General features: G+C 48.6%; 1 protein-coding gene across 2 annotated transcripts in view; it reads left to right on the top strand.

The window, feature by feature from the left end:
• Window positions 1–12,354, top strand: part of TGFBRAP1 (transforming growth factor beta receptor associated protein 1) — a 62,614-nt gene that overhangs the window by 36,610 nt on the left and 13,650 nt on the right. For both annotated transcript variants that reach the window (XM_058684581.1, XM_058684580.1), the window contains exons 5-6: window positions 7,918–8,000; window positions 11,065–11,406. In XM_058684581.1, coding sequence (XP_058540564.1) covers window positions 7,918–8,000; window positions 11,065–11,406 — 425 coding nt within the window. The remainder of the gene's footprint in view (window positions 1–7,917; window positions 8,001–11,064; window positions 11,407–12,354) is intronic.

Here is a 12,354-nt window from a genome sequence, read left to right as displayed (position 1 = left end):
TTCAGCATGCAAACACTCAGCAAGGCATTTCAAAACATTTTTAATTCTCGAAACGATTCAGAAGTAATCCACACCACTGTCCGAAGACGGGAGGCAGGACAGCTGAGATGGTTTCGCGTGTGACACCTATCTGGTCGCATCAGCGCTGGCCCCCTAAAACAGTGCTTCACCCTGCGTGCTTTCACACACCTCCGCTTTCTCCTTTGCCTGACTTAGTATTTATGCTCGTGTCCATTACTGGGGTGCACGTCCATACTCGACAGTAAGATTCTCTCTCCATCTCTGCCCCTCCCCTGCTCGCTCTCTCTCTTTCTCTCCCTCTCTCTAATTTAAAAAAATAAATAAAAAATAGCATGTCAGTTTTGTGTCACTGACTTCTGAACTAGGGAGGGATTTATCAAGAAGTTTAACTCTGGGACCGGGATTAAAAGAAGAATGCTTCTAGAGATCCCGAAGGGCAAGAGTTTAGATCTTTAAGAAAGTCAGGTTTAGGGGCGCCTGGGTGGCTCAGTTGGTTAAATATCCAACTTTGGCTCAGGTCATGATCTCGCGGTTGGTGGTTCGAGTCCCATGTCTGGCTCTGTGCAGACAGCTCAGAGCCTGCGGTGAGCTTTGGATCCTTGTGTCCCCTCGCTCTCTGCCCCTCCCCCACTCGTGCTCTGTCTCTCAAAAATAAACATTAAAAAAATTAAAAAGAAAAAAGAAAGCCATGTTTAAATTATAGTAAAGTTTAAGACGTCATAAAGCAGCAGTAAGGAGACCTTATATTATAGACGAAGGCTTGTGCCAGAAAGTTCTCTTGATTTGTGTTGTGTGCTATGGATAGTATTCATAATTAAGGTTGAACTCCTGATACCTGTGGTTTTGTTTTTTTGTTTTTTTCTATTTCACCTGAAACTCTTCGAGTATGTCTCTTTAAGAGACAAAATGTCCCCTTTGAAATGTAAACACTGCACGGTCTGCAGAACTCCCTGAAGTCATAACGAAGTCCTTTATGGAATGATGTCCCATCGACATTGACATTTCCCCAGTTGTCCCATAAGTGCTTATGTCCCACCATTATTTCTGTCCCTGGGGGTCCCCCCCACCCCTGCCAGGCTGTGTGGTCAGGTGACTGTGCCTGAGCCACCTGGGAGGGTCCTGTCCTCCAGTTGCCACCACATCTTTCATATATGTGCCCAGGGCCCTTTGTTCCATTTGCCTTTTGTTTCCTAAGGATTGCTTTTGGAAATTTAATTTTGTCTCAGAATTATGTAAAATATTTACCTAATTCAGAAGTCAGATCAACCGAAGTCCATTTAAAGGAAGCTACATTCTTCCCTGTCTTTTGGTGTGAAACTTGCAAGTTTTGTTCTAACGGTGACTGTAATAGTATTTACTTTATAAAAGCCTTTTGCTTTTCTCTTTTTCTTGCTGGGGGGAGCTCCTGCTGTCTGCTGGTTGCCCACTTTGAGCAGCTTTTGGAAATAGCTGGTAACCTCTTAGCACCTTCCCCTTCTCTCCCCCAACATCTGTGTTCAGGTGGCATCCCTCTGTTCCCAGCGGGTCATCGAGCATATCGCACTTCGGTTTCATCTCCCCATTTCCCCCTCATGTTCGATGGTCGTATTTTCTCTACTGTCTCTTTCAAAGCCTACAGCCATCTACTGTCTTCCGTATCTTTATCTTTCTTCGTTGAGTGGAGGTGTGTACCAGTCGCTCACCAACACATTTCATGCTGCTGATTCTCCAGTCTTCTGGTGTTTTGAAGCGATCGATCCTCCGGGAGATATCTCAGGATAAGCACATGGGAACACCATCCCAGAGACTCTGCATGTTGGTTAACAGTTCACCTGCAGCCTTTATGCTTGCAGGCCAGCGAGGCTGGATAGAAAACGTTTGACTCACACTATCTTTCAATGAGGAACTGAAATGAACTCCACCATTACTTTTTGGCATAAAGCATCGGCGAATGTTGGGTGACAGTCTGAATTCCTTTCCCTTCTGGGACTTGGTCCTTTGCCTCGAATGCCCAGAGAAGTCTTTCCTTGTCTTTAAAGCTCAGTTTCTCATCGTTGGCACTTACTGGCACATTGGAGCTGGCCATGGCCCCTTCCACTGCCGTCTGCAGATGGCCTGCCAGGCTTTCGGGTGGTTCCTGATAGTGGCTTGGGGACTCTGGCTTCTGTGGCCCCACAGCCTCTTTTCCTCTCTGCTTCTCCCCACAGTTTCTAACACCACCCCGTTCCTGCAGTTGGGTGGTGACTTCTCCCCAGTGGCTCGCGTTTTTGGGTTCGTGGGTACGCTGTGTGCCACTTCGTGCTGTTATAAATGCTGTCAGCGAGTTTCTGGTTTTGCTATCCCAGCTGTTTTTGTGTGTTTGTTTTTTACTCATGGTAAAATACACGTTAACATAGAAATTACCATTCTAACCAGTTTTAAGTTTACAGGTCAGTGGCCTTAGGTACGTTGGGCAGCCGTCACCACCAGGCATCTCCAGAACGTCTTCTCCTCTTACAGAACTGAAACTCTGTCCTCATTAAGCACTAACTCCCCCTCCCGCTCCCCGCGGCAACTCAATGCTTTCTGTGTCTATGATTGTGGCCATCCCATGCCCCTCGTATAAGTGGAGTCGTGCAGGACTTGTCCTTTTGTGCCTGGGCTTACTTAGCGTGGTGTCCTCAAGGCTCTTCCAGGGCATAGTGCCTACATGTCAGAATTTCCTTCCCCTTTGAGGCTGAGTCATACGTTCCATTGTATATATGTACCGCAGTTTGCTTATCCATCATCCACTGGTGGACACGTGGGTTGCCTCCACCTTTTGGCTGTTGTGAGCTGCTATGAAGTAATTGTTCTGTTTTTATGGAGAGGCTGCAAGGTTAAAAGGACAGCCTTGCCACTCTCTTCCCAGATACCTTGGTTCTGGAACATTCTAAAGTAATTTTTTGAAATTTAATAAATTTACATGCATGCACATCCATTCATAAACATGTTCTGCATGGCAAAGCCTACTATACATGAATGAAAAACACGAGTTTTTGCAGTATTTGCAGTTTGAAGCACAGAAGGTAGGCTCGTTTCTCTAAAATGTCAGGACCTCCTTCAACATATAAATAAGAAAAACATGAATAGCCCAATGGAAAAATGAATATGAACGGATATTTCCTAGAAAATGAAATCACCTGTCTTACAAATGTATGAAAAGATGTGTTGTCTCACTCATACGGAGATGTGCAAATTAAAAGTTCACTAATGCATTTTTCACTCAGATTGTTAAAGACCAGAGGGTTTGATGAGCCCTCATTGAGGGTGTGCGGAATTGGGCCCTCATATGTATCACTTCTGAGAATGTGAAGTGGCCTCTGCAGGAGGGCACTTTGATGATATCTGTCCAAGTTACATGGTACCGTTCTCCTAGAGGGGTATTTCACGGATCTAATCACAAAAACGCAAAATAACCAGTGTAGAAGACTTCGTTCTCACATTGTTTGTTCAAAACAAAACAAAACAAAAAAACAACCAACCAGATGCTGCCGGTGGAGGAGTTGTTGGGTCGCGCGGGCTGTTGGGGTGCCACAGAGCCAGGAATGAGAACCAGGCACTTTGTCTGTCGAGGCAGAAGGATGTCTAAAGACAGTGCAGACAGATAGCACTACTAAATTGGGGGAAAGGGTTTGCTCATAAATACCTAACACGTTTCTGTGTAGCTGCCCGAGAAATCGATAGCATCAATGACCTCTGGGGAGCTGGTGGGTGGGGGCTGCAGTAGGAAGGAGACTCTCCAGAAAGCCCCTTCGAATGTTTTCAAATTTGAGCCATATGACTGTATCACATACATTGTAAATCCTAAAATATACAGCAGAAAAAAAATACATGCATGTGTTTAAAGAAAGAAAAAATCGACGAGCAAGTCGGCTTTTGCCCCCAGAACGTCATTTTCCTTCCTAAAGAGCCTTATGTTACTATTTCTTAGTGTATCCTTCGCGAGAGTTTGGACCTGTGCTTTGGGTAGATTTCGTAATGCATGAGGAGTTCCTCAGGCCTCCCGCCCCCCTGGCCCCGCCCTCACTGCCCCGCCCCCCTGGCCCCATCATCCCCACCTTTGGAACTGACCACTTTTCCTCCTCTGCATGCATATCCATTGCACAGCTGCCTTCTGGACCAGGGTTTCCAGTTTGCATTTTCTCCAGACCCTTGCTCTGGGACAGCGATGGGTGTGGGGTGGAAGAGGTTCTGTTTTACAAGTTCACATTAATTGGGTTTCTTCCTTCCTTCCTTCCTTCCTTCCTTCCTTCCTTCCTTCCTTCCTTCCTTCCTTCCTTCCTTTCTTTTCCCTTTCTTATCCTTACACCTGACCAAGCCAGCCAGGTATTTAATGGTGTTTCTTAACTGGAGGATTTCTCAGAGCTTTTACTATACTAATATCTATTGTGATCCCTAAGTAGGCATATATCATATATTTTTATTATTGTCTTTCTGTGAATTCCCAAAAAGGGATATATGTAAAGTATGTTATTTTATACATTATGTATTTGTATTATATAGGCAGGTGTGGGCATGCATGTGTGTATATATATGGCATGTAAGTCCTTTTTAGGTATATATTTTACATACCAACATTTACTACACACACACACACCACACATATATATGTATACACACACACACATCTGTTTCCAAGCTTAATCAGGATGGATTGCCTTTTTTTTTAATGTTTATTTATTTTGAGAGAGACAGACACAGAGTGTGAGTGGGGGAATGCAGAGAGAGAGGGAGATACAGAATTCGAAGCAGGCATCAGGCTCTGAGCTGTCAGCACAGAGCCTGACGAACTCATGAGTGTGAGATCATGACCTGAGCTGAAGTCAGATGCTCAACTGATTGAGCCACCCAGGCACCCTTGGATTGCCTTCTGATTAAGGAGAGAATGTCCTGGAAGCTTAGGCAGGCTACTGTTTCACCTAATATATTTTGAGAAAGGTGTTTCTATTTAGGCAATAATTAAGTAAGAAGAGTTTTAAGATAAATTGAAAACGCCAAAAACCCAGCACTGAAGTATGTATTACAGGAAAAGGTATGAATACAGTTAAAAGTATAACATTCATACCAATTTTTGTTTAAGTGTTGGCTGTACTCATCTTACAGGAATGATATGTATATACCGTATATCCTGAGTCCTCTTGGTCTTAACAGAGCATTGTAACCTAATTAGCGGGTAGTCTCATGTCAAGAGTAGGCTGTCCTACACATTTGTATCTGGTTGTAATGGCTGCACCTGGCAGTCCCCAACAGATCTGCGGTCATTTTCGGTAGGAAGGGGCTGTGCCCGTTGGCCCTGCTCTCCTGGAGATAAGCCCACTGGCAAAGCCAAAGTGCTGAGCACTTGAGGTGGGAGGGGGAGCCAAGCCTGACCCTAGAAGTGGGCTTTTCTGCCCTTGAACAAGCCTCTTTCTGAATTGAATAGAATCTTCTGTTTCACAAAATTTCTAGTTACCCAAAGCACGAAAGTTAGAAATCTCAATTCAGAAATGTCATAGTCAAAACATAGGTTTTGACCTCAGTTTCAGAGTACATGTGACCTCCTACACCTGGCTGGTTGTGGCGGGGGCGGGGGGGGGGGGGCGGGAGGAGGGCTTCTTTTCTGCACAGAGCCCGTGTTGAATGGCACTGCTTAGAGATAAGTTTTGCTAATGTACTTTCTTGGCCTGGGACTTCTGGCAGCTGCCTTACTCCAGGGGACAAATTAGTAAGTTAAACAGCTGAAAATCCCACTGTTGAGTTAGCTGTGATGTTGGGGAGATAAACAGACTTTCATCTTCCTGGTCTGTCCCCTGGTGACCAGCCAAGCCCCAGGTCTGTAGTTCAGCATCACCTGAGCAGAGTGCCAGGGACCTGTCAGTCACAGCAGGCGGTCTGGAAAGGAGACAGTCGCTTTCAGAGCACCCGGAACTGGCTGTGCTTCCTCGCGCTTCTGTCCTGTGCTCCATCCACAGCTCCACATCTATGTGCTTGTGTTCGGGATGATGGGACCTCTTTGCATGCCTGTTCTTTAGTCCGCCTATGGCATTTGCGGACTAGACTACAGAGAATAACCCCAGATTCTTGGAGATTGGGAGTGTTCACAAAAGTGGTTTTCATCTCCCTCTAGGAAGGGAAAGAGTAGATCGCTGGCCTTTGAGTCCTGCAACCACGAGGAGTCCATTGTCTTTTGGCTGATTTCTCATCAACAGGCCAGGGTGTGATCGAGAATTCTTCTGCTGCAGTTGATGGGTCCTTTTTATCCTTTCTGCTAAGTGGATGGTCTTTATTACCTCTGCTTCCAGAGGAGCTGGCATCCCTATGCAACAGGACTTTGACCCACTCCTGTCCGCCGCTTATTGTTGGGGGGGGGGCATGAAGAGGCCAGTTTTTAGGCCACACATGGCTGGTGTCAGGGAAGAAAAACAAAGGCAAGTGGTAAGAAGATGAAAAAGCCTACCTCTTCTGACTTCTCTAAAGGAACTTCTGTGGGGAGAGGGAGGAAATGTTACACTTTTGAAAACTCTTCGAAACTATAGCGAAAGCCCCTTGAAAAGCTGCTGTGAGGGCACAGGAGTGACAGCGTCCAGGTGCTGACCATCTGCAGCTCCTCGCTTCTTCAGGGGGTAACAGCACTAACTGCCTGCCGTGTATCTGGGCGACTCCGTGAGTGGAAAGAATTGGGCTCTAGCATCAGAAAGATCTGCTCTTTTAAAATCCTGGCTCAGCCACTTACGACTTCACTAACTTTGGGCTGAGATCTTAACATCTCTGAGCAAAGCGTCCCTCCCTCAGGGTTCACAAGTATGGTGGACAGAGCCCTTCAGATCCAGAAGCACTTCCTGAATGGCAGGTGTTGGGGCATGGGGCTGCAAAGATGAATCACGTATATGCCGTGCCTCCAAGGAATTCGTGGCTTCTGTAACAGCACCGTGGTAGGAAGGGGGAGGCATTGAACTCACAGGGTCTGAGGCACAATTGGAGCCTTTGTTCGTGAGGGGGTGACAGCCTGGCTGTGGGATGGCACCAGTAAGAAAAGAGCAGAGAGGTATGTCCAAAGTGTACTTGAAACAGAGGATGCTTCAAACCCCAACCCTGACCAAGTTGGACAGAGACGTGGAAGGGGTGGAACTAAAACACACAGGCCAGCTCCCTTTAGCGTGCTTTGCTGTTGCCGGATGTTCCAAGAACAAAGGAGTTCAGTGGTCAAGGAAATCTGGGTAGTACTGGATTATAAAAAATCACCCGGCACCTTGATGGCTGGAATTGTCAGGCTGTAGTGTGTGACTGTGGGTCTTACAGCTCCAGGAAAGGGAATGTGCAGTGTTTCCGCAGCTTAGTAGGAAAACTGGTTCATTTATCCATTTATTGATTGGCATTGGCCCTGTGCCCTGGGGATACTCAGAAGTGAAGTGTCAACTCCAGAACAATGGAAGCCGGGTGAGCCGCTCCCAGACCGCCAGAGACACTGGAGCTCTTGATTACCCTCCTGAGCAACCAGAAGGAGAAGCGATCACGGCAGCCCCGTGAGCTAAGGAGGAGGAGAACAGAAGATAAAAGAACACATTTGGGAAGGAAATGGGATTTACAGAAAAGATCCATGGGGAAGGTGAAGGAAGAATGGTCAAATAGAGAACAATTTTATTTCAGGAACAAAGGGGTGATTCTCTCTCTCTCTCTCTCTCTCTCTCTCTCTCTCTCTCTCACACACACACACACACACACACACACAAATATTTTCATCTATGTTGAAAACAATTTAATATATGCCATGTTTTCTCTTTACCTTATAACTTCCGGTTTCTGTGTAATAATGAGCATCCAGCTCATCTAGCTTGGGTTATGATTAGAAAGGTAGTTTCTCCCCACTGCGTTGATTTCAAGGTACGTCTAAGAGATTAAACCTGTCTTTCCTTGCAGGTAATGTACAGAAGGATTCTGCAGCAGGCGGGGTTCATACAGTTCGCACAACTTCAGTTTCTGGAAGCTAAAGAGCTCTTCAGGTAATTTGAGGTGTTGGTAGCAAGCCCTCCTGTGTGTCCCTCTGTGGTCAAAACCTTCACCTAGACTGTGTGGCCGTGATGGGAGATGTCGCCGCGCTTAGCTTGTGCCTCACGGGAAGGTGGTGAGGCTTCTTGACAGTAGCAGCCATCACCAACACTCGTTCCTCGCCCCCACCCCTTAGCCTCAGTTTACTTGCCCTGTGTCCTGAGGAGGGCAGAGGCTGACGAGGGCGAGCCCCTAATAATCCCACGAAGAGAGGAGAAGGGAATCCCGAAGAGTGAATTTAATAACGTGAAGAATTCCTAGGGAAATACTGTTGCCCACTTTTCCTTTCCTTTGGAGATTTTACAGGAAATCAGGGAACTTAGGAAAAGAGCGGGTGCTTCTGGGAAGACTCATGAAAACTCCTTCCAAAGACTTCACAAGGAGAATGTTCATAAGAACAACTTGGGACATACGTTTCAAAATGTCTAACTAGAATAGATTCTGTGTAGTCTGGAACCATCTAAAAGATAAAGTGTGTGCTAAGCACCGGAAGAGATCCTTCACATCCAAATAACAAACAGAGCAGGGCACCACTGTTTTGTCAGGCATCAGACCCGCCACAGCTCTGACCTCCTTCTCTGGCACATGCTTGGTTGTAGGAGCAGGTATCTGAGTAAAGAAGGAACCACTCAGCGAATCATGATGCCCAATGTAGCTTACACTTCGTAAATTCTGTGTGCTGTTACCATCGGTTCCTGGCAGGATCAGTCATTTCGGGGCTTAAATAGATTCTTTGTCCCTTTGGACCTGGGCGCTTTTCCGTCCTGCCTGCTTTGTCCCTGCAGTGTCGAAAACCTCCTCATTTGGGTCACGGGTACATCTTTCTTCTTGGGTTAATTTGCAAAAGTGGGCGAATGGTCACAATATATTCATAGAAGAGTTCGTGGATTTTGTAATAGACTCGTGTAGGGCCTGTCAGTCATTAATAGAAGGTTCCTGTCTTTCATGCTTCAGCCTCTTACTGGTTTACATTGACTGCTGCTCAGTTTTTGTCAAAAGTGTGGCCGAGGGGTGCCTGGTGGCTCAGTCAGTTAAGTGTTCGACTTCGGCTCAGGTCATGATCTCACAGTTCGGTTCGTAGGCTCGAGCCCTACGTCGGGCTCTGTGCTCACAGCTCAGAGCCTGCATATGCTTCAGATTCTGTCTCCCTCTCTCTCTGCCCCTCCGCCTACCCCTGCTCGCTCTCTCTCTCTCTCTCAAAAATTAATAAACTTAAAAAAGACAAAAGTGTGGCCGAAGGAATTGACACTTGAGGAAGACACTTCCAAGACAGACGTGACTCCACTTTCCCTTCCTGTGTCCATGACAGATGTTGCTAATAACATGAATTTTTTTTTCTCATTGGTGTGGGACATGTCCTCAGACTTCCTTCTCAGTTCAGTGCCAGAAGCCCTAACTGCCAGCCAATCATGGTCGGCACGCTGGGGGTCCGTACGCTCTGTGTCTGTTTCTCTAGATGTTACACAGCCTGTCCTTGTGTCCAGTCAGGCCAGCACTTGGCTCAAGCCCCAGAGCCAGAGCGGCAGGGTAAGATTGCACCCGGCTTTTGCGGCCTGCCCATACAAGTCTGGAATCTGGCTGTGTGCCCATTGGGCAGTGCAGGTGCGGCTCCATGGTGTGGGTGGAGGTGCTCTGGGGGACAGTGGAGAGCACGGGCTTGGATCGGGATTTGGCCAGATCTCAAATGGTGAGAAGCTTCCCAAATGGAGTCATGCAGTCATGACCTTTTGAGCTGGATAATTTGTTACGGGCGTGCTCTCGTGCATTGGAGGAGCCCTGGCCTCTACCCACTGCGTGCCAATAGCACCCTCCAGTGGTGACCAAAAGTATCTCCAGACATTGCTAACTTACCCAGGGAGCAAAACTGCTTCCCTGGAGGACCGTTGCTTTAGGCAGAGGGAACACACAGGAAACGCTGAGAGGCATGAAGTGTGTAAACTGGAGAGGTGATGAGGTGGCGTTGAAGCCTCGGAACATGAGAGGGACAGTGGAAGCCAAAGCTGTAAGGTCATCGGGAGCAGCTAGGAAGGGCCCTGAATGCCGAGCTCAGAGGTCTGACGTTCATCCTGGGGAGGCCCAGAACCGCAGGAAGTGGGGAGAGGGCAGGAGTGGAAGAAAGGAGGGCCAGAGGCCGGAAGTTGGGGAGGAGGAGACTCAGCTTGAAGGAAGGTGGACGCAGGGAACATCGCAGAAAGTGTAGACCTCGGGCCCTACCTGAGGTTCCCATTCATGTCTGGCGGCCCTGCATCTGTTTCTGCAAGAGGGGCCCCACAGGTAGGGCTGCTTCTGGGCCAAGGTTGAGCCTCGCAGCTCGGTAATGCCACCGCTGGCCTGTTGTGGACAAGATGAGCAGGCGCGGTGGGGACAGGGTCAGTGGTGAAGCTGAGGTGGGATGTCACCAGATGGGCTCCCTGGCCTTCCGAGGGTAGGACACCACACTGGCCATTTCAGCCGCAGCCTCATCTTATGCTCTGAGAGGCCGTCGAGAGTCACCACGGATGCAGCCTCACAAATGCTCTCGCGGCTCCTGTTAGAAGATCTCTGAAGGGGATGTTGTAAGTCATGTTCTCGCGAAGTCCTTCTTTGTGGACCGTGCGGCACACCTGGTTATAGTTTATGCCAGGAGAAACGTCGGACTGTACTTTGCCTTTGACCGGACAGTGACGTGTTCCCTTCACGTTCCTTTCTTGGCCTCGGTTTCCAGCGAGTCCGGCGCTCCCTTGGTGTTGGGACCGCCTCGGGTGTCTTGATGTTGCCTGCCGGCACTGGAGGGGTGCGTGTGTGTCTCTCGCCGTGGTCCCCTGTCTGCCGTCGGAATCGCGTGGTGGCACTCCCCTCGGCAGTGCTCTGCTGGGCTCGCGCATCCGGACGCTCGCTCTGACGTGCTCCCCTGTCACACATCCAGCTCTCTGTTAACGTGTGCGGGCGTGCATGCCCCCCCCTCCCCGTGTTGTTTTGTGTGCCTATGTGTACTCTCTCTCTCTTTTTGCTTCATTTAGTTTGACACTGTAATTGCAGAAGCGGCCAGCTTGACGTCCGGGAGCTGATCTCTCTCTACCCCTTCCTGTTGCCCACCTCTTCCTCATTCACACGGTCCCACCCTCCTCTCCACGAGTATGCAGACCTGAACCAGCTGACCCAGGGGGACCAGGAGAAGATGGCCAAGTGTAAGCGCTTCCTCATGAGCTACCTGAACGAAGTCCGCAGCACAGAGGTCGCAAATGGCTACAAAGAGGACATCGACACGGCCTTGCTCAAGCTGTACGCGGAGGCCGACCACGACAGTCTGCTGGACCTCCTGGTCACCGAGAACTCCTGTCTTCTGACAGACAGCGCTGCCTGGCTCGAGAAGCACAAGAAGTGAGTGTTCCCTCCCCACACGCGGCCAGGGGCCGCACGCTGGCCTTTCCGCCACCACAGGGAGGCTGTTAGGAAGCGGAGACTCGTCACGGGACCCCTGTGACACCGTGGTGACAGCCCAGTGCCCCTCAGGGTAGATCCCCCCGGCACAGTCTGCAGACCAACTGGAAGGGTCTTGGAAGGCATTAGGTCTCATACCAGTTCTTTAATGATGCTGACCCTGGCCAGTCAGAGACCCAGTTAGAAAAGGATGTGATTCTTAGCCTTCATATCCGTAGCGTTCCACATAGAACTCACCCACGCAGGACGCCATGTGTGTGTTGGTAAAATCAGCAGCACACTTGAGTCATTGATGACCGGATTGCACAGATAGATAGACATCCGCATGAATAAAAAGGGGGACTTGGTCTTGTTGGTAAAAGTTTATGGCTTAAAACTCTGCTTTTATTATGAGCACGAGATGGTAGGCAGCCGCCCCTTGCCGTACGCACAAGGGCGGTTAATTGTAGTGACTGACGTGGGAAGAAGGGCCCGTGTCGTATTCATTCTGGGCAGGTGCTGGAGGGCTTTCTTCAAAAGTGTTGGATGATCCCTGGAGTCCTGCAAGCAGTAAGATGCTTTATCTGTGGTTTCTGTTGTGTATTCAAAGTAGCAGAAGTACTGACGAAATCCCACGGAAACCACAGGGGTTACAGTGCTGGATCCCGTTCAAATGCCGGAGACAACTCGGGGCTTGTGATCGGCCTCAGTGTGGGTGTTCGCTCTTCCTGGCGCTTTCCCTCAGTTTCCCAAACATGCTATGGGAGGGCGTTATTTTGTTTCAGAACCAGAAAATAACACTGATGCCTCATGGTGGTGACTTGGAATGGTAGGGAGCAGACAGGGTAACTGCCTGAGAGGCTAAGGAAAAGAGGAGGGCACCAGCGAATAGTTCGTTATCTTACGAGT

This window comes from Neofelis nebulosa, chromosome 9, assembly GCF_028018385.1.
Source record: "Neofelis nebulosa isolate mNeoNeb1 chromosome 9, mNeoNeb1.pri, whole genome shotgun sequence".
In the NCBI taxonomy this organism is placed as follows: domain Eukaryota; kingdom Metazoa; phylum Chordata; class Mammalia; order Carnivora; family Felidae; genus Neofelis; species Neofelis nebulosa.
The sequence above is the reverse complement of the archived record's forward strand: the minus strand, read 5'-3'. Positions and strand labels throughout refer to the sequence as shown.